Source organism: Synchiropus splendidus, chromosome 1 (assembly GCF_027744825.2).
Source record: "Synchiropus splendidus isolate RoL2022-P1 chromosome 1, RoL_Sspl_1.0, whole genome shotgun sequence".
In the NCBI taxonomy this organism is placed as follows: Eukaryota; Metazoa; Chordata; class Actinopteri; order Syngnathiformes; family Callionymidae; genus Synchiropus; species Synchiropus splendidus.
Window position 1 is genome coordinate 56763505 of NC_071334.1, and position 19673 is coordinate 56783177.

The 19673-nt window shown below is 41.0% G+C and overlaps 1 protein-coding gene across 2 annotated transcripts in view; it reads left to right on the forward strand.

The window, feature by feature from the left end:
- The first annotated feature begins 5594 nt into the window (after positions 1 to 5594).
- LOC128753825 (leucine-rich repeat transmembrane neuronal protein 4) overlaps positions 5595 to 19673 on the forward strand; it is a 75790-nt gene continuing 61711 nt past the window's right edge. For both annotated transcript variants that reach the window (XM_053855949.1, XM_053855957.1), the window contains exons 1-2: positions 5595 to 6298; positions 13727 to 15288. In XM_053855949.1, the coding sequence (XP_053711924.1) occupies positions 6295 to 6298; positions 13727 to 15288 (1566 nt within the window). In that variant the 5' untranslated portion in view covers positions 5595 to 6294. The remainder of the gene's footprint in view (positions 6299 to 13726; positions 15289 to 19673) is intronic.

Here is a 19673-nt window from a genome sequence, read left to right on the forward strand (position 1 = left end):
AAACACATGAGGCAGGGCATAGAATCAAGCATTTGGAGGGACAAAATCACCGAAGGAACAGGGTCTCAGGAGAGAGATGGATGAAAGAGACACTTGTACAGGGAGAAAATGCAGCTTGTGTACTCAGCAACAAAATATGTCTAAATTGTTGTTGGAAGGGGAGGAAAACATTATCAACGGAGACATGCTGTGCTGTCCTGAAAATGTACTTGAAAAACACATTGCAAGTTAACCTGCAAGCTTGATTGTTTGTTGTTCAAATTGTCCATATACAGTAAACATGCTCTTTTTTGGAAAACAATTGGAGGAAAATAAAATAGCAAAAAAAATGAAAAGCTGAATGACGCGGCTCTGCAGAGAGACAAGCCTCCCCACTGACATGTGCGGTCTAATGGTGACCAGTCGAGTTCACAACACAATGGAGCCGCTATTGGCAGCAGTTTTTTTTGTCTATTTCTGCCAACAAATGTATTTAATATTTTATAAGGTAGTTGACGTATGGCACCTCCGATCAATGCTAATTACCATGGCGACTAGCGGGGAAGTGATGTGCACCATGAAAAATGTCTCTCTTCCGATTGTTGGCCAAGGATGTGTCTTGATGCTGCCAAATTGTGCTACAATATTAAACATGTTGGCATAGTGTGAGTCAACTGATTTGAGGATGCACTGAGCAGGATCTCATAAAGAGAAATGTCTTTACTCTTGAGTTACTCAAGGTGTTTGTGACATATTTACACAGATTACGTTCACCACAACTCCAGTGTTGTTTCCTGTTTTCCCTCATTGTATTCCACATTCCAACTTTCAACCATCTGTGAATGGAACAGGGAATTATGAATCAGGTATATTATACATAAATTAATACAGTACATGGAGCAAATGGCAAAGGCAAGCCTTCGACCTCATTTGAAAGTAACAAACAGAGCCAAAGTTTTATTCTCACACACAGCTGCAGCTCCGAGCGATTCACATTCACATCATCATCTCAGGGAACTTGGTGTGAGGTGGAACACCACCTTGAGGCAGGTTTAGATTATTTTACTGGGCTCCAGGTCTGAGGAAAACGAAAAGAACACTCCTGTAACTCGTCCTTGTCGAACTCGGACATGGTGAGGACCATACCTAAAGGTCTTACACCCCGGAGACAGTCTCAAAATACGTCATGATGTTGGAAACCTCGGCATCTATGTGGAGCATTTATGATCTGTATGCTGTATGTTTTTATTGTCTCAACAACATTGCGGAGACTTTATCTCTTAAAGACTCAGGAGTTGGAGAGGAGTCATATAGACTCATATCTTATGATGAAATCCTGACGTCTGCATTATGACTTATCATACATTAAGGTGGTTGTTCTTCAGTTTTTTATACTGTAGCCATGCCCCTCCTCCTGTTTTTAATTTTGCCGTTCTTTTCTTTTTGGCTCTCAGATCTACATTCTAGAATTTGTTTTTTACACAATACTCTTCATATTTTGAAATTTTAATTCATATACATTAGGTCTCCTTGGTTGGCGCTCTCTTAAAACCTCCACCGGACCTCTGCTGTCAGCTGCATAATGTGGGAAAGTGCTTCAAGAAAAATGTGTCAATTTCAACATTCAGACCGTACAGGTCTGCACAATAGGAAACATTTTAGTTCTTGCAAACACTTATCGTATCCATAATGTTCTTAGAATCAACCAGACAATGGACAAAGTAGGATGGTGAGGTCATGCCAGCGGTTCTGGGGCACTAAGAGCCCTATTTTGGGTTGCAGTGCTACACAGCCATAGTATTTATGCACATAATGTGAACGCACTTTAATAGCAGAGTCTGTCAGCAAACACACACGCAGGTTTGTTGTGTCGTCTTTGTGAGGACAGCTCATTGACATTATACTTTCCCCAGCCTCTCACCCTCGACCTAACCATCCAAAACAAATGGCAAAACCTATTTGACCTAGTTCTAACAACTTTGTTGTTTTTAAGACTTCATCCTCAAATTGAGACTTAACCTAGTGGGGTCTCGTGTTCATGAAGACTGTTACAATATGTAGGAATGAACTGACCAAATGATGTGATGATCACAGACCAGATCGGATGCACATAACACATCTGAACCCTCTTCGGCACAGCTCTATCTAGCAATGAGGTGGGCTTGCTTATAGCTGCGTGGGAAGCAGACAAAATGCCATCGATTGCATAGTGACGGCACATTGTTCGTTGAGCTTTATAAAGAAATGACTTTAGGAACAAAACAGATACTGTAATAGATCATCATAATGATGAGTAACTTATGAAATCATGTACTGTAGAAGATGCTTTCAACTTTAAGTTTAAATAGTTTAAATGCAGTACTATGAAGTGAACCAAATATGTCTAGATGACACCAAAAGACTACAGCATTCAAGATGGGCTCTTTCACAGCCTATTTTACGAAAAAACATGAAAGTCAAAAAATGAATCTGGAAGTTTGATGAAAGAGGATAGAAAGAAAATATTCGGTATAAATGTATTTTTCATTCAGTTGTTTGAGCCCTTGTATTTTGAGCCCCGACCCGACACACGGTACAAGTAAATCATTGTCATTTTAGACTATTTCGTTTCAAGAAAAGCTACTGTATTCTCTCCAGTATTTCTTAGCGTCAATATTTAATGAAGTCTTAACAATTCAATCGAGTTTTTCATGCAAAGCATAGACATATGAGCACCAGTCAGCTCAAACTGTGTCCCACATATTGCCAAGCAACAGCTGTAAACACTTGGTTGAATATTATCTTTTAAACAGCAGTTGCCTTTGCTTGAGACAATTACCACTACAAGATAATTTTGTCAAAACAAACACATTGGGATCCACAGAGCGGGTTGATGCAGGAGAGGCCAAAACACACAGTTATATTCCTTGAGCGGGAATATGAGTGTTGCCGCAGAAGGGTTTGAAGGCATTTGGAGCGCCCATGAATTCACAGGGTATTAATTTGTTCGGCATCATCAGCAAAACAGCCTCAGCTTGTTGAACTGAATCCAGACTGGAAATCAGCATCTAAATTCTGTGAGAGCAAAAAAAAATCAGCTGGTGTGAGTTGTTTTGTATTTAGGATAAACTAAGAGGGAAGGTGTCAGTCAGATTATCTCAGACTCAATTTACTGCTGTTCGACTCACGACCTACGGTGAGATGATAAATGTGTGAAACAGTAAATAGTGAGACATTGTATCATGAAAAATCGCTCATTTGACTGGATCACATTGACGTTGACATTAATATGACAGACAGTCTGACGAAGACTCATCTACAATATGGCTCTGTGTTACTGGGTATAATAAACCATCAGTTAAAATGGGGAGGAGCATTTGGTGGCAGACACACCAGTTGTCGGCTAAGTACACCTGCAAGACCAGCAGCCGGGAGGAGACACGGAAGACTGTCGTAATGCCATAATGTTACATTTTCAAAAGCATACGGAGCGCGAGTGGCCGCTGGAGTCTTTTTTTTTTTTTTTTTTATAACAAATGAAAATGTGTCAGGACTAAAAGGAAAGTTTCAGTGCTGCAGAAAGGAGTCAAAAGGCACGACTCTTTTTTGTTTTTCATTTACTTTGACTACTTCATTGACAAAATTATTGTAGTTAAAAAATCTGATTGAACTGTTTATTTATTTATTTGGGTGAGAGTGAGAGGTAAAATCCTGAGATGCAGATTATCGTGCAAATATTCAGTCCATTTTGTCTATGGAAAAAAAAAAACCAAACACATATACATAGGAGATCTAGGGTGAAGAAGCAGGGAGACAGCAGCACTGCCGATGCATTAATGTTGGTTTTCCAATAATAACTTCTGCAAAATTTGATGCAGATTTCTGTTTATCACTTCGATCTTCAGACATACAATGCTAGTGAATGATTATTACAGTGAACAATTTTAGTTTTTGCCTTTTTTTTGTCTATAAGGATGTAATGAGGCAATATGAGGGAATGCAGTATATGTTGGCATAGAGTAGCCATAATATGTCAATCAAACATACATGTAAAACTCTACTAAATATATTCAAATACAGTATCTGCCTTCCAGTCGTATCAGTACATTTCATACCCAGTCTGCATGCGACGTCTAAAAGCAGGGCATGCCTGTAAAACTGAATGAATACAACCAGGTGGTGTCCCTACAGGACAACTCAGACCCGGCAATAAGCTCCCGGTAAAACAAAGTTGCAGAGTTTCTATAAAATCCTTGGTCAGTGCAATGCCAGCTATCAACACAATTGTGAGTGATCCCACTATTTAAGATAAGCTGTGGAACAGAAGGTGTGCATCATCAAAAATACAGTTCCGTACAGAACCATGCCAAACAAATCACGGGGAAAGAAGGAAATGTGGCAGAAAGCGTGCTGATGTTTGAGCTCCAAGAGTCCACCATCACTGCGTCCATCAGATCCTTCAGTAGCGCTGTCAGCTTGGGGAGTTTGTGAATGTCAGCAACCGTTTCCACTTTGCTGCCTTAATGAATATTCACGATATGTCTTTGTAAAATTTGGAATTCGATTTGTTGGCAATAGGAATGGGTGAATATAAAAAAATAATAATAAAATAATAATAAAATGAATAAATGAATCATGATAAAATGTGCAATTCTGCCAATAGTTGCACCTTTATATTGACCTCACATGTAAATTAGTCAATATTAGCTTAGAGATTGTGTTTAGACTAAATGAGGCGGAGTGGTGAATGAGGACAAACAAAGTTTATAATGGAACTTTCAGTACGATGGATGGACATAGACCCATATTTAAGTCACAATTATGGATATCTTCTGAAATGTACATTTTGTTTCGCCCACAAATCCGACTGTGTCAAATGTTTGTCGCCATGTGTGCTTGCGTTTGAAGTCATTCATTTTTCTAAAATAATCCAAGATTGTGTTGTGGGGCAGCAGTCAAATGAGCGCAGCCCAGACCCTCCTCCCTGGAGACTCCCTCCAACTCTTCTAGGGAAATACAAAAGACACAAGGATATCTTCAGCATGATCTGGCTCCGTCTTCTGGTGGATATATTCACAACACCTAACTAGATAACTCATATAGCTCGTTCTCATTCCCATGGCACAAGATGTTGACATTGGCAAAGTGAGCTTTTGCACTTGGTAAATATACATTTTATTTATAATTATTTATTTATTTATTTTATTTATTTATTTTTCCAATGTGTGTTTGGGTTTGATTACCTTGCTAAGAACTCTGTGATTTTCTGTCAGTGTCTTCAGAAGTGTGCACTGTGATCTCAGCCATCCTTCCCTTGCTTGTGGAGGACACCCTTTGGGTATAGATCTGACCTCAAAATGACCAGGGCAGTCCTCACTTTTTCAACTAGGAACCATGGTTACTATCTTGGGGGAGAAGATCCTTATCCTGAACACATTTGACCTAATAATAATAAAGTGTACAGTGTTTTTTTTTTTTTTTATATGCAACAATCATAATAGAAACAATAATAAATGACAGTGTCCCTGCGCGATTGATTTATTTTTGCAGTGACGAATCTCATGGTCATGGGTTCACGCGCTCCCCCCTCCCCGTGCGTCAGTTGGTCGCACAGGCAGCAGTGGGTTGCAGTCTCACCAGAAGAGGGCATTCGGATTCTGCACGACAAAGTTCTTTGACACGCAGACGCGATTAACAAGAGCCTGCCTCTGTATCTCAGTGCCGAGCAGCGAGAACGAGAGAAACACTTAGGCAACGTCATGGACGAGGATTTGATGGTTGGGTCATGTGGATCATTCTTCGTTGACGCTATATAACTGGACAGAACGCGGGGACTCGCCACTGTGCGCCCTGCGCTGGACCAGCCTCAGCATCCTTCAAAGAAAAGACGCCTGAGTCGAAGCGACACGGGCTTGGGAGCGTTATTGTTCGTTTACCGACCTGTCTTAACGTGCTGATGAAGTTTGAAAGATGGATTTTTGCGGATATGCGTCGCTATGGATGACTTGGATGTGACTTGCTCATACTGCGGTAGCGCCTCCGGCTGGAACTTGAATACGCGGGACCCAATGTATCGTGCCAAAAAGATGAAGAGGAAGTTCTGAAACAGGATTGTCTCCTTTCGTCGCCCAGGAGTGGATATATCTGATACTCGCTTTTGCTGGATAGGAGGATAAACATCTCAAGTGTGTAGGCTCCGGAGTTGGCGTCTGCGCGCAGAGACCGGACCGGCGGATCGGGACGGTACCTGTCTGAGGAGAACGCGTAATGCAGGAACGGATGTCTCGTTTTAAAAGCCAATAAAACCCGTGGGCTGGAGCTGACAGATACGCGGATATGGGTAAGTTCTTTCTCTTCTTATGGCTATCAACGTTTGGATTCTACATTCCTGAGCCGTCAGTCATGTAAAACCGTCCAAAGGTGCATGTCAGGAGCACATTGGTTGATGGAGAAGTCGCGGTCCAGTGTGGATCTGCCATCTCCAGTCCCACTCGCTTCAAGTCGGATGGTTTTGTGTTTGCAGGAGTGTGCGTCGAGTGCTCGGGATTTGCTGCAAAATCAATCCAAGCAAATGTGAAATAGCATCCAGTTCCCCCTCCACTAGTTAGGATGACTGGCTCATTGACTTGGACCGGAATGCTAATCACGTTAATGTTGGAAGCCAGTCAACTTTATAAAGCGTGGCTGCGCATAATCATTGGCCGTAGTTCATCTGTACGCACGGAGCTCACGCTGCCCAGTTTCAGAGCTCTGCGGACCCCCCTCACTGAACGAGAAAAATCCATGCGAGTCAAGAACGAATGCCATTTCACAATCAATCAACCTGTAAGAATTGTTTCTTTAAATAATATTTAACATTTATTTACCAAATTGTAAGTGTAAAAAAGAGCAGGAGCACAAGAGCAGATTTCAGCTTCCTTTGAATAGGAATGAATCTCTTGAAATCCTGTCGTGATCTTATCGCCTGTGGTAGTCCAATGTTTGTGCACCATTCCACAGATGACCAGATTCACTGGTAGAGCTGTGCTATTAATTGTGAGGCTGCATGATGTATCGACCCACAGTGGGTTACTGCACTACATCAATATAAGCAACGACAGCACACAAAGCCCTACTGTAAAAGCGGTTGGACTCCGGCTGAAATTTATCTGTACAGCAAACCAAGCATGTATGGTTCATCATGGGGCCCTGGCATCCTGTTCCCAAGTTTGATGATGAACAGAAGCACTGCGGTCTTACAGCAGGTGCACGGATCTTCAAATAGGGCTCACACATGCATGCATACATACCCAGTACAATAGAACAAATACATTTGTCTTGTGTGTCTACAGCAAATTACAATTCATCCCAAGTCATCTAAATGTCGATTAGGCATCAGAGCTAGCAGTCACTTTTTACATGCTGAGCCAGATTTTTATCTTTCTGCCCGCACAACATTAAGTAATGGACTACTGAATACAGACATTGTAAAGCCTCACAGCTCATCCTACGACAGTGATCTCCGGACCAAGTCGGTCGACTGTATGGCCTCCGTTTCCTCCTGCTAATGAAAGAGTGTGAACTAAAAGAGTCATACGCTCAAGGGTAATATTCAGCGACATGAACGCGATATCCAGGTTAATTGAGATTTTATCATTTTGTTATCAATGACAGAATGTGGCTACGTACGCTAAATGTCCATGATTCTGATTCACCACAATGAAAGTCATAATAGCGCCCTGCACTTAACAAACAGGCTTTTTTGAACACCCACAGCTTTAGAAGAGCTGCACAGATCTGCACTTCACTATTAGTGTTGTCTCTTACAAGTCTGTTTCCTTCATGAACCGATGATCGACGTAGCCAAAACAGAGGTTCCTTCCGTATCTCATTCATCCATTGTAAACTTGGGAAATGCAGGCATTAAACTATGTTACATACTTTTCTCATTGAAATTGAGAGGTAGTGTTTAAAAAAAATCGACAAAAGATCGAAAAAAAAAAAAAAAAAAATTACAGAATTTAGCCTATGGACCTGTGTGAAGATCTTTACAACATTGCAGATCTGAAACTACTCTGTTTTAGGCTTGCTTTGACGTAAAATTTAATTTAATTTCAAGCCAAATACATGCATAAAATCTCGAGAGGCTCTGAAGATCGATAGCTGAGTTTGCCTTGGTTTGACTCATGGACATTAGAGCTACAGCTATGAATTCACGGCTAGCCGACAGTGTTTGTTCTCGCACCTTAGCAGTTGTTTTTAGACTGCTGGACCTACTCCGGAGTCATTTTAGTGACTTAAACTAACTTAAACTATTGAATCTCAATAAACTATGGTCTTTTCTTGATCACAGCCGGTGTGATGGTGGATCCCAGAGCCAAAACATTTGAGAGCTATTGAATAAAATGTTTTTTTTTTTTTCATATGGTTAAAACATCTTCAGATAATGCGGTTGCCCTTGGCCCGTTTGTGTTTGTCCAATCGGCCCGGTTTGACTCTTTAAAAACCTGATTCATGCTGGCCACTTTAGGCTCCAGATAGCTCACGGGAACTTGTCGACAGAATATGACAATTCTTCTGAATTGTATTCAGCCATATAATGGACATAAACGATAAGGCATGCAGCTAAAAGAAGTTTCTCTCAACTATTTTATGGCCACATAGCATTATGGTGGCAAATTCCCTAGCTGCGTAGCTAACCGTAATGCTCTTTATTAACAGCATGCAACACACTAATGTTTCATGGAGCATATCATTAGAGATTGGCTTTACCTTCGGGTGGGATTGTTGAAATGGAGTAGAGCCTCAGCTGGAGCTGAGCAGAGAGATTTCTAAGTGGTAATTACACAATTTCACCTACGGAACGGAACCTTTCGAAATAATTCATAGAGCAGAGTAAAGTACAAATTTGACCACTGTGCTGTGGCTGCTTTAAAGGCATCCCTTCCAGTTTATCAATGAGTATTTCATTTTAGGGGAAGTAGAGGTGAAGTGTTGCGCCATGACTGTAACTTGCTACCTCCTGGATAAGCGGTCCTGTAGAGAGTCATGTGTAATGCCAGCAGATTTAGTTAGCAATTGTTGTTTGGCTGAATAAATAAAGGAAAACAAATTGACTTTGGCAGTATTTGAGGCTACATTGCACTATCAAAAAGAGTGAAAAAAAAATCTGGATGGAAGTAGTGTGGAGTACTTGCACTTCAAGACATAAAAAGTGGTAGCATGTATTTTGATGTCTAGGGATGCTCCGATCAGGATTTTTGCTGCCGATCACCGACGATGAATTTGTAATCAAAACCATGAAACGAACTTCAAATCATTTTGATTCAGACATGCATGTACCTCTTCAAGGTGGCAAAAATAGGAAAACCTTGCAGTTATTCTGTCAAAAGGACAACTGAAAAACATTTAATTCAATGTGAGACGTTGTAGATGAATCTATCTCTAGAGACTGTGCTATGTCCGTAAAATATTTACATACTGTAGCAGAACTTCAAGACAGAAACTTCGACTGCGTATCCGACAAACAACACCTGAAAAAGGCTGGTCATCTCGCTCGGTGAAATGAATAATTATTTGTTATTGTTCCAAATGTCACGCTCAGATCGGCGGGTGTTGCTAAGTGTCAGCTGCGCCAACAGCTGCTGAGGAACCAGCGGTCTCACTTTCATGAGCTCAGAAAACTCTCCGTGCTCCGTCAAGTGTTGGAGCTGTTTAATTTCCCTGCGCAGCATTTTCCCGTGCATGTGCTGCAGGATGCAAACTTTACATGATCACATCTTCACAGCAGACATGCCGCTGCTTAGTGAGCAGCAGGCAGGGAGGAGCGGACGCATCACAACCAGCGGGGCTTCATCGGAGCCTCGGCTGTCACACGTCATCGGTTGTTGTGATCGCTCGCCGATCACGCTGATCACGGTGACTGATCGATCGGAGCATCCCTAGTCATGTCTTTTTGACACCACAAATGAAGTTGTGAAATGTGAAGTTGTGAAATGTGAAGGTGGGTTACCAAGTGAGATGTTTTCAATCGATTGAAGTTTTTGCAAAATAAACCCTGACAACTTTAAGAGACATGGATCGGGTTTGTAATTTTTAATCTTTGTACCTTTTCAGAAAGAGTAAACAATGTAATTTCAAATATGCTTTAAAATACCAGCATAAGTTAGAAACTGGTTTAATTGTATCCGCAGCATGTTCGCTGCAATTGAGTCAGCTCATTAATTTGAGTAGCCAAGAAGCAGCGTCTGTCAGCGCTTAAGTGGTCGACCAATACAATACCTTTGTTCTTTATCAGTGCGATTTTGAGTGAGAGCCTGGATTATTATTATTATTTTCGCTTCATTGTTGAAAACGATTCATTTATGTCCCAACAATAATTACAGTATTTGAGCAACAGTAATTCGAATATTTTGCACATAGAATTTAGCACAAGTGGTGTTTACATTCTACCTTTGTAAAAGCAGCATGCTAATGTTTACACTCACAGATCCAATGGCTGCAGTTCTGATGGCAAATCTGACCAATGTCTGACAATGTCTGATAAGATTCACTTGGAGCTTGCTTATGTTCTTTTCTCAAAAGCAGAGAAAAACTATCAAATTCATTTTTGCAATAAATATTTCCTTTTGCGTTTTCGGATCCAAGCGTTAACTGCTGTCTGATGAGTGCACCACTGAACTGGCTGAAAATGTGGCAACATAGGGTCATTTCTTCGTGTTGCTAATGCGATTTTATTTTCTCTCATTATTATGTTAAGACTCCGCCCACCAGTTTCCAATTTTCCTGTTTCTTCTGTCGCGCCCCACTATCCCCACGTCAGTTTTGTGTTGATACCTCTCTTGTTCTGGTAGGTTTCATTGCAGGATGTTTGCCTCCATCTTTCCTTTGTATGTGCGGAATTCAGAATCAGAGATATATCCGAAACAATGTCCCTTCTCTGCGACAAAACAGTTTCTCTGTGTGGGCGTGTGTGTAGGCGGATGGTTGCATGCGCAGCATTATCGGAACATCCCTGAATTGTTCATTTGCAGTTCATCTCATAAGTGCAAGGGCAAAGCAGGATTGTTGTTTTCTTTTTCTTTTCAACAAAATGAGTCAGGCTATGATATCACATACATATTAGTCTTGGACTCTGGCAGCATGATGCAGGTTTTGGGGGGGAAGTCTTTATCTGTGAGTAAGACAGCTGTCCTGCATTTCTGTGAGGTTCATTCTGGAGGCTTCAAGCAGCCACTTTTTTTGTCAGTAACAGGCAGCAAAAAGCAATGAGCCACCGCTGTGCACTCAAACTGCACCAGTTACTGAGTCCATTTGCCACATTATTAAGCTACATTTGGTTTTATTTTAGGTCAGTGGTAAAGTGCACTCACTCTGCCTGCGCATAAAGGATTTTCAATGGAGAATAACCAACTTGCAGGGAAGACCGGTCCAACTATGAAAATATACACCATATAATATGTACCATCATAAAAACGATATATTTTTTAAAATAATATAATATAATATAATATAATATAATATAATATAATATAATATAATATAATATAATATAATATAATATAATATAAAGATTTATTTATTCATTTTTCCAGTCATCTGTGAGCACACTGCAAACAAAAGTGAAATGTATTTTCTGTATGGTGGTGCATTTCAATGAGGCACGCCTCTGTTTAGGAAATCCGTTCTACATCCGTTATGGATGTGAGCTTTTAGCAGAGCTAAAATTCGCATTACAAACATGTCCATGGCATGGAATTATTTCAGTCCATGGATTTGGGGCTTTTATGGTGTATGCGAGTCATCTGGAACCCAAAGTACATGTAAATAAAGTGTTAACGCTGTTCGCTGAAGGCACACGAGACGGCTCCCCATCATGTTAAACAATAAACAGCTTCATGTAACGTCATGTCTGACGTTTTCGCTAACCTAATCTAATCTAATCTAATCCTAAATCCTAACTGATGAATATGCGCCACAGCAATTCCAGGGGGTTGCACCGTGTCACTCCAAAAACTGAAACCCACATTTTTGATCAAACATTTTTGTGTGATCTTTGATACTCAAAGTTGTAAGATGACTCAGATCGACTGAATTCAGTAGCCTGTTGCTAAATTGGTGTTGTAGTTTTTGTGTGGAAGTGTATAATGTCTTGTTAACTTTATTGCATGGTAACTAGTTCTTGATGTGATCATCGTAATCCACATTGCTTTGTTTAAACCCTTAAGTAGTGGTACGGTGTTGTGTGCTATCAGCCTTCATATCAGGAAACATCCTGTGGACCCACAAGTCAAGGGCATGGCCGATGCATTACGCAGCTGATGTTGTTCATACGAGCAGAGGAAATCATGAAACCAGTTATTGAGTGACATCTTGGAGGGGGAGTTGTCCGCCATTGTGCATAGCATCCGAGGGCGAACAGGAATGGAGATGGCTTATAGAGGCATTAGCGCAGCCAGTGCTCATTAAACCACATACAGTGTCAGTAAGGGGAGTGAAGTGCCTTTGTGGCCTGGCTCAAACTGAAAGAGATGGTGCAACCGCTTCTCCAAAACCAAGTCGATCGTACACTTGGGAAATGAAAGCAATGGGGGGTGCTTCTCTATCCGCCTCGATGGCGAGTGAAAGACCGATTCAAGAGCGGAGATATTCATAATCCGTTCCCTGGTTCTTATACAGACACAGGATGTTTTCAGAAGAGAAAATATTCTGCGCTACAGTATCTGCAAGAGTTGTCAAACAAAATCATCGTCTATTAGTGTTTTGCATTAGTCTGAGGAAGAAGAAGAATGTCTACTAAAGATTCTTGGAAGTTACTATTCAGTCAATCAATAAATAAATATATTATATGAATACAAAAATGACAAATGCATTACACTTGGCTAATATTACATGTGGCCTTATACAACGTTCATCTGAGCCATTTGTGACTGAGAGTCAGATCCACTTCTCTGAATATCGTTTCAGAGATGTATTGACCACTTCCTTTTTGTTTTTCTTTGCCTATTTAAAAAATGCTGATGGACTTTGGCTTTCTGCTCTTACATTATATTAAATTATAGGTCAATGAAGTATCGTGCCATATCTGAGTCAGTAGTGCATGTTTAACTGCCACCAGCGAGTAGAATTGTTAATGCAATGTTCCCCCTGAAGTTTCACGAGCTGCATAAGTAGAGAAATAAAATTGACTTGAAAATTGTCTTTGCCTGTCTGATATATCAGTTCCGACCAACACACATTGGGTTGAGTACTCGGACACTATGTATAGCTCAGGCTATTCAGTTTGTATTGGCTCCTTTTTTCAGTTAATTCAAGAACAAATTCCAACCCAACTGACAGAATCTAAGTGATGCAATATTGACTAATTATTAAAGCACGGCTTCTAATGTGTACTGAGACTATTTGTTCTACACCAGAAGGCTTGTGAGAAAATGGACACGATAAGTCAATGTAAGAAAAGGAATTCATTCTCTCACACAACCTTTATACAGCAGTCTTAAAGGGGAAATCGATGTATTTTAATGACAGATCATTGGTAGCTCTGTTAAAGGGAATGACTGGTTGGAAATGGCTCTTTTTAGTTTTGAACAATCATTAGGAGATATATATATATATATATATATATATATATATATATATATATATATATATATATATATATATGTGTGTGTGTGTGTGTGTGTGTGTGTGTGTGTGTGTGTGTGTGTGTGTGTGTGTGTGTAAATTATGCAACTCTTTTGTGTGAAAATGTGTATATCTTATTTCTCTCTTCTTGTCTCCCCCACCATAGGCTCTGCTCTGCAGCGTCGCTGGCTACTAGTCCAACTCCTGATGCAGGTGTGGCTGGCTGCGAGCCCATCGCTGAGTGAGCGTCCATGCCCGAAAAGCTGTCGATGTGATGGGAAAATTGTGTACTGTGAATCAAGCGCATTCCGAGATGTGCCCAAGAACCTTTCTGGAGGTTGCGAAGGTTTGTCTCTGCGGTACAATAGCCTCAAGAGTCTCCGGGCAGGACAGTTTGTTGGCCTAAACCACCTCATCTGGCTATATTTGGACCATAATTACATTGCAACCGTGGATGGAATGGCCTTTCAGGGGGTTCGCAGATTGAAAGAGCTCATCTTGAGTTCCAACAAGATCACATCACTCCATAACACCACTTTCCACCCAGTACCCAACTTGCGAAACCTGGACCTTTCGTACAACAAACTTGAAGCTTTGCAGCCAGGTCAATTCCAAGGTCTGCGGAAGCTTCTGAGCCTTCATGTTCGCTCAAACTCTTTAAAAACCCTCCCAGTGCGTCTTTTCCAAGATTGCAGAAATCTTGAATTTCTCGATCTGGGCTACAACCGTTTGAGAAGCATTAACCGAAATGCTTTCACGGGACTGGTGAAGCTTACTGAGTTGCATCTGGAGCATAACCAGTTCTCAAAAATCAATTTCTCCCACTTCCCGCGCCTATTCAATCTCCGCGCATTATATCTGCAGTGGAATCGAATTCGCACAATGAGCCAGGGCTTAACCTGGTCCTGGGCCTCAATTCAGAAGTTGGATCTGTCTGGAAATGATCTCACAGAATTAGATGCCGTTGTTTACCAAAACCTGCCCAACCTGCTTACTCTCAATCTGGATTCCAACAAGTTAACCAATGTCACACAGGAGGTTGTGGACGCCTGGGTCTCTTTAACAATGATAAGTTTGGCCGGTAACGTTTGGGACTGTAGCCCTGCAATCTGTCCTCTGATCATATGGTTGAAGAACTTCAAAGGCGCCAAGGAGACAACTATGATCTGTGCCTCTCCGAAGAAAGCCCAGGGTGAAAAAGTGATGGATGCGGTTGATGCTTTTGCCGTTTGTCAGGCAAACACTGGGACATCCATCACAGGTAGCTCCCGCCCAACCTTGTACAGTATCCCAGGACAGTACGAGCAACGCCCTTCAATGCAAACATCACCTGCTGGCTCTGAAAAGAGAGGAGATGGGTCCATCAAAATACCGACAATGTCAACTGTTACCCAGTCTGCTGCTGTACCCCCAGAACAGGAAATGGAACCTGTGTCATTCCATAAAATTGTGGCTGGGAGTGTTGCTCTCTTTTTGTCTGTTGTGATGATTCTCCTGGTAATCTACGTGTCCTGGAAGCGTTACCCCAGCAGTGTCAAGCAGCTGCAGGAGAATTCAGCTGCCGCTTGCAAGAGACGTAAGAAGTCCAGAGAGACGGAGCGTACTCTTAGTTCTCCCCTCCAGGAGTACTATGTGGACTACAAGCCCACTAATTCAGAGGCCATGGATGTGCTCGTGAATGGGACTGGACCCTGCACCTACACCATCTCAGGCTCCCGAGAATGCGAGGTATGACTCACACCACCACCACCAGTGCTAAACAAAACTCTGGCAGCAGTGAAGCCTTCTAGAGGAGGTTACAGACACACTGCTAAGGACAAAAGGATTTGGAGATTTTATGATTTTTTTGTTTTGTTTTCTTTTTTCCTAAATGTTCTTGACGAAATCAACTCATCACAAATACACTAACCAAGGAGAGGTAGTCATTGACAGGCCATTCTGAAAATGTTACAAAATATGGGAGTGTTACAGTGCACACAACACTCACGTGGTAAAAGGCAAGAATTTTAAAGTATTTCCCCAAGGAACTGAGAATCCTTTGAAATGTTTTGAATACAGACAAAAGAAACTCTTCAAAACGGTATTTGGCAGCAAAGGCATTTAGGGAATACCCTCTTATTTCTTTATCCCTTCTGTAGGTATGCACTGGCGAAGCAGACATGCTGTAGACTCTTTGGATTACTTACTCTTAGAAGTCATTTCCTTTCCAAGGAAAACTTTTTTTTCCCCATGTATTCCCTTGAAATAACTTCACATCAATGCTGAGTTGACTTCCGAATTCTGCTAGTTGTTCATCTAAAATGCAGTGAGTGTTTCACGAGTTGGTGGAGCCTCTGTATATTTTCGCATTATCAGCCCACTCACAAATCAGTCTGGCTGCCAGATTACGTGTGAGTACCTGGATCTTGCTGGTTTCGATGTAGGGATGACTGTAAATGCACCACTTCAAATAGAAAGAGGAGGAGAAGGCATTGATCCCCTGTATTGTGGTTTATTCTTTTTTACTGACCCATGGCCCTGCCAGAAGCAAGTAAATCTGTGATGTGAAATATTCTCAGCCATAGCCAGGCACCCACAGCCTGGTTTAACAGTGCAAACCAATGTTGAAACTCTGTCAACGGCCTGTTCTGTGGCCCAGTGTTTTCTTACAATGATCAGAGAGTTTCAGTGCTTTCAAACCACCTGTGTGCTTGTCTGCCACGTCTACAGTCTGCTCTCCATCGTTCAATAGAAATGTCAGCTGGAGAGTAATACTGCAAACATCAATAATTTCAGTGTAAAAAAAACTGTCAGCAAGGAAGACTTTGCCAGCATTCTATGGGCAGTAGGTACAGTATGTCCTTCTGTTGCTTCCAGGTGTTTCTTCCTAGCATTGCTGCGATTATTTTTCCAAATAAGTACAAGACTTCTCACTCGTCTCATGCCAGTTCAATGACAGTTGACTGGAACGAACTATATACCCTCCCAAATTGATGGTTTTATCTATGAGAAAATATTTAGCAATGTTGGATTTAATGTAATCTTGTTTGTTTTGTATGCTCTGGTGAAAGCACAATAAAGACAATTATCATTCAACACTGTTCTAAATGCTAAAATTGCAGTCAGGTCTTTGGACCCAAACAACATCGGTGTATTCCTGATGGATTTGTTTACTGTAGTTATCTCATCATTAGTCAAGAGGATCATTTTATTTGAGTAAAAAGTAAGTAAGTAAGAGTAAAAGTTTTTGTTTGTTTGTTTAAGCAGAGGATCGGCTGCAATAAAATTGCATCCGATATAATCTACAAATAGTTATGTTGTCTGTTGCTCTATATTGTATCACACACACACACTCACCGACACACAAACACGCAGTGCTTTCCCCAGCCTCTCACCCTAAACCTAACCATCCAAAACAAATGGTTAACCATTAACCAGGACTCTTGAAGTCACACTTAACTTAAACCCAATTACAGTGACCTAGTTGTTTTTAAGTCTCCATCCTCAAATTCAGGCTTAAACTTGGCTATATATGCTGAACACTCTCTCACACACACCATTTTATTGTTCAATTATTTTATGTTATGTGAGGACATTTCATTGACTTTTTCCTTTTCCCAGCATCTCACCCTAAACCCAACCACCCAAAACAAATGGCTAAACTTAACCACTCCTAAACAAAAACTTAAATTCAATTATAATTGACCAAGTTATTTTTAAATAATAAAAAAACAATGTTCATATGGCTGCCGATACATTGGCCGACAGATTCATCGGTGCAGCTCTAATTTTAAAGTGGATTCAATAACGCACTGCAAGCCAGTGCAGAGACGAATGGATGGAGTAATGTTGTATTTTTTTCATGTAGCCATTAGCAGCAGCGTTCAGCACCAGATGTAAGCGGGTGACTGAGGTCTCGTTGATCCCATTATTAAGTGTGTAAAAGTAGTCCAGGTGTGAAGTGACACCTTTTCAAAAATCACCCTGGATGAGACATGTTTGTTTTGTTTTTTTTGCCAGCTCTCTGTGGAGAAAAAACAGAGCTAATTCGCTGCTCAAATAAAAAAAAAAGTGGATCAATTAAAATACAGAGGTTGGAAACAGACTGTTGTAAAAATGGAGCTAAGCAGACAAGGTCACCGTTGGCAACAACAGATGAGAATCTGCCACCTAACAGAATCGTTTCTGTTTTCCTGGTGTTAAAACTGAGATAGTTGAGAGGCATCCATGCAGTGGCATCACTAAAACAATCTATCTCTCATAGATTGTGGCTTTATGTTATGTGAGGACACTTGATGTGGACTCTTGATGTGCTATTGTGGTCCATGGAAATGGGCATCTGACAGTCTTAAAAATAGAATGTGATTCCATATTTCCTAAAAATGTGGCCCAGGGGAAGCAAGTGCAATGACAATGGTAAAGGTACCAGGATGGAGCCTTGTGGCTGGAATGTGGTGCAAGTGGCGATGTTCATGAGTTCCTTACATTGACTGACACACTTCTGGCGGTAGCAATGTAGTTATTCAGATGAGCCATTATCTGCAGATTCCTCTAGCAGTGACTTGCATTTTCTGTCCTCCCCTCCATTTTGTCTCTGAGAAATTGCATTCTCTCTGCCCTTATCTGGCCTGTGTCACATCTTAAAGCGTTGTTGGGGGGAGATGGAGGCTATCAGTTCCCAGTCAGCAGAGTCCTTAGTTCATCTCAGAATGTGCCCAATCTTGTTTCAACATTCTGTTTTAGTTGCAAGGACATAAATCACTCTCTGCTGCATTTTTTCTCTACCTTAAATACGCCATTCTTCCTCTACAGCTACATGGCTCAACCTGTGTCTTGTTCGTTGTTTTACTCCACATTATTCTGCTCACGTGACGATCATTGTCTGCCCCCGGTAGCTGTCTTCTCAGTTGTTGAGTTGTCTTGTCAGGCATGGAAGACATGTCCTTGGTTCTATTGAACAAATACTGACAGACATTGCCCTCATTGATTCAGTAAATGACACATTCATTTCAACTTCCTTTGAAAAAAAAGCATTATTTTACATTGAATTGTTTATGAATAATAAGTGAAGCCGTTATTACTGCAGGGGATACTATTCAGGAGCTGTGTCCAGCAATTATCTTTGCAATATCTCTGCATACAAATTGTCTAATAAAAGACATCTACTTACAATTGCAGTAATTCCATACCACATCAATCCGGTTAATGTTTCTCCGCTTACACGAGGAGTGAATGCAGATCTGGACAAAGTGAGATTGTAACCCAAAACATCTCAGCTCTGTGCTGCTACAGCATCATTTATTTCCTGTTAAAAAGAATCATTGGGATGGGTGCAGACCAATGTTACTGCAGTCTGTCTCTTGAAACTGTTCTGACCTTTACTAAACATAATGATGCTCCTTATATGTCAGTGTAGTACATCACATGGCCAGGAAAATAGAATCATAGCTGCAGTTCCATGACACCTTATCCCAGAAATTTGCCAACTAGCTTGTCTGCTTTCCCCTAACACCTTGACCTTTAACTCTAAAGAAGGCCGTACAAGAGCTAATAACAGTTGCTCTTTCTCGTGTATAATAACGTAAAAGCAAAATCCAACTCACCAGCTCTCCATCATGATACACTCTTATTTAAATCTGCTTCTAGTGTTGCATTCTAAAACTAGTGTTCTCAATTAAAATACTACTAAATCATAGACATTGTCCGCTTTATATTTCATCAGTTATGACGTGCCTGCAGCCAGGGTCAGATCACCCATGTAGTGGGTCCATGCTCAGGGGCACCACGTCAAAAGGGCACCAAGAGTGAAATGTTCCAAGTAATTTAAATTAAAAATACATAGGGATCGTGAATTATCCAAAATGACTCTTAAAAAAAAGGTAAATCGGAGAAAACGCTGCCCCGAAACCGATTTTGTCATTGAAGCTCACCACTTGAACTCCTACATATCTGAACTCAGAGGTCGGAGGAATGAGTCGAAAGGTTATTGAATTGTTCCCTGTTATTTTAGGCTTGTCCTGCTGCTGTGCACAAAGGAGACAATCTGCCTGATAACTCGTTCATTTTGCGCGAGTGGGTACAGTATTTAAGACTTGTGCTGTGTCTAATGATTGTCTCCCTCGCTTGCACTAAAG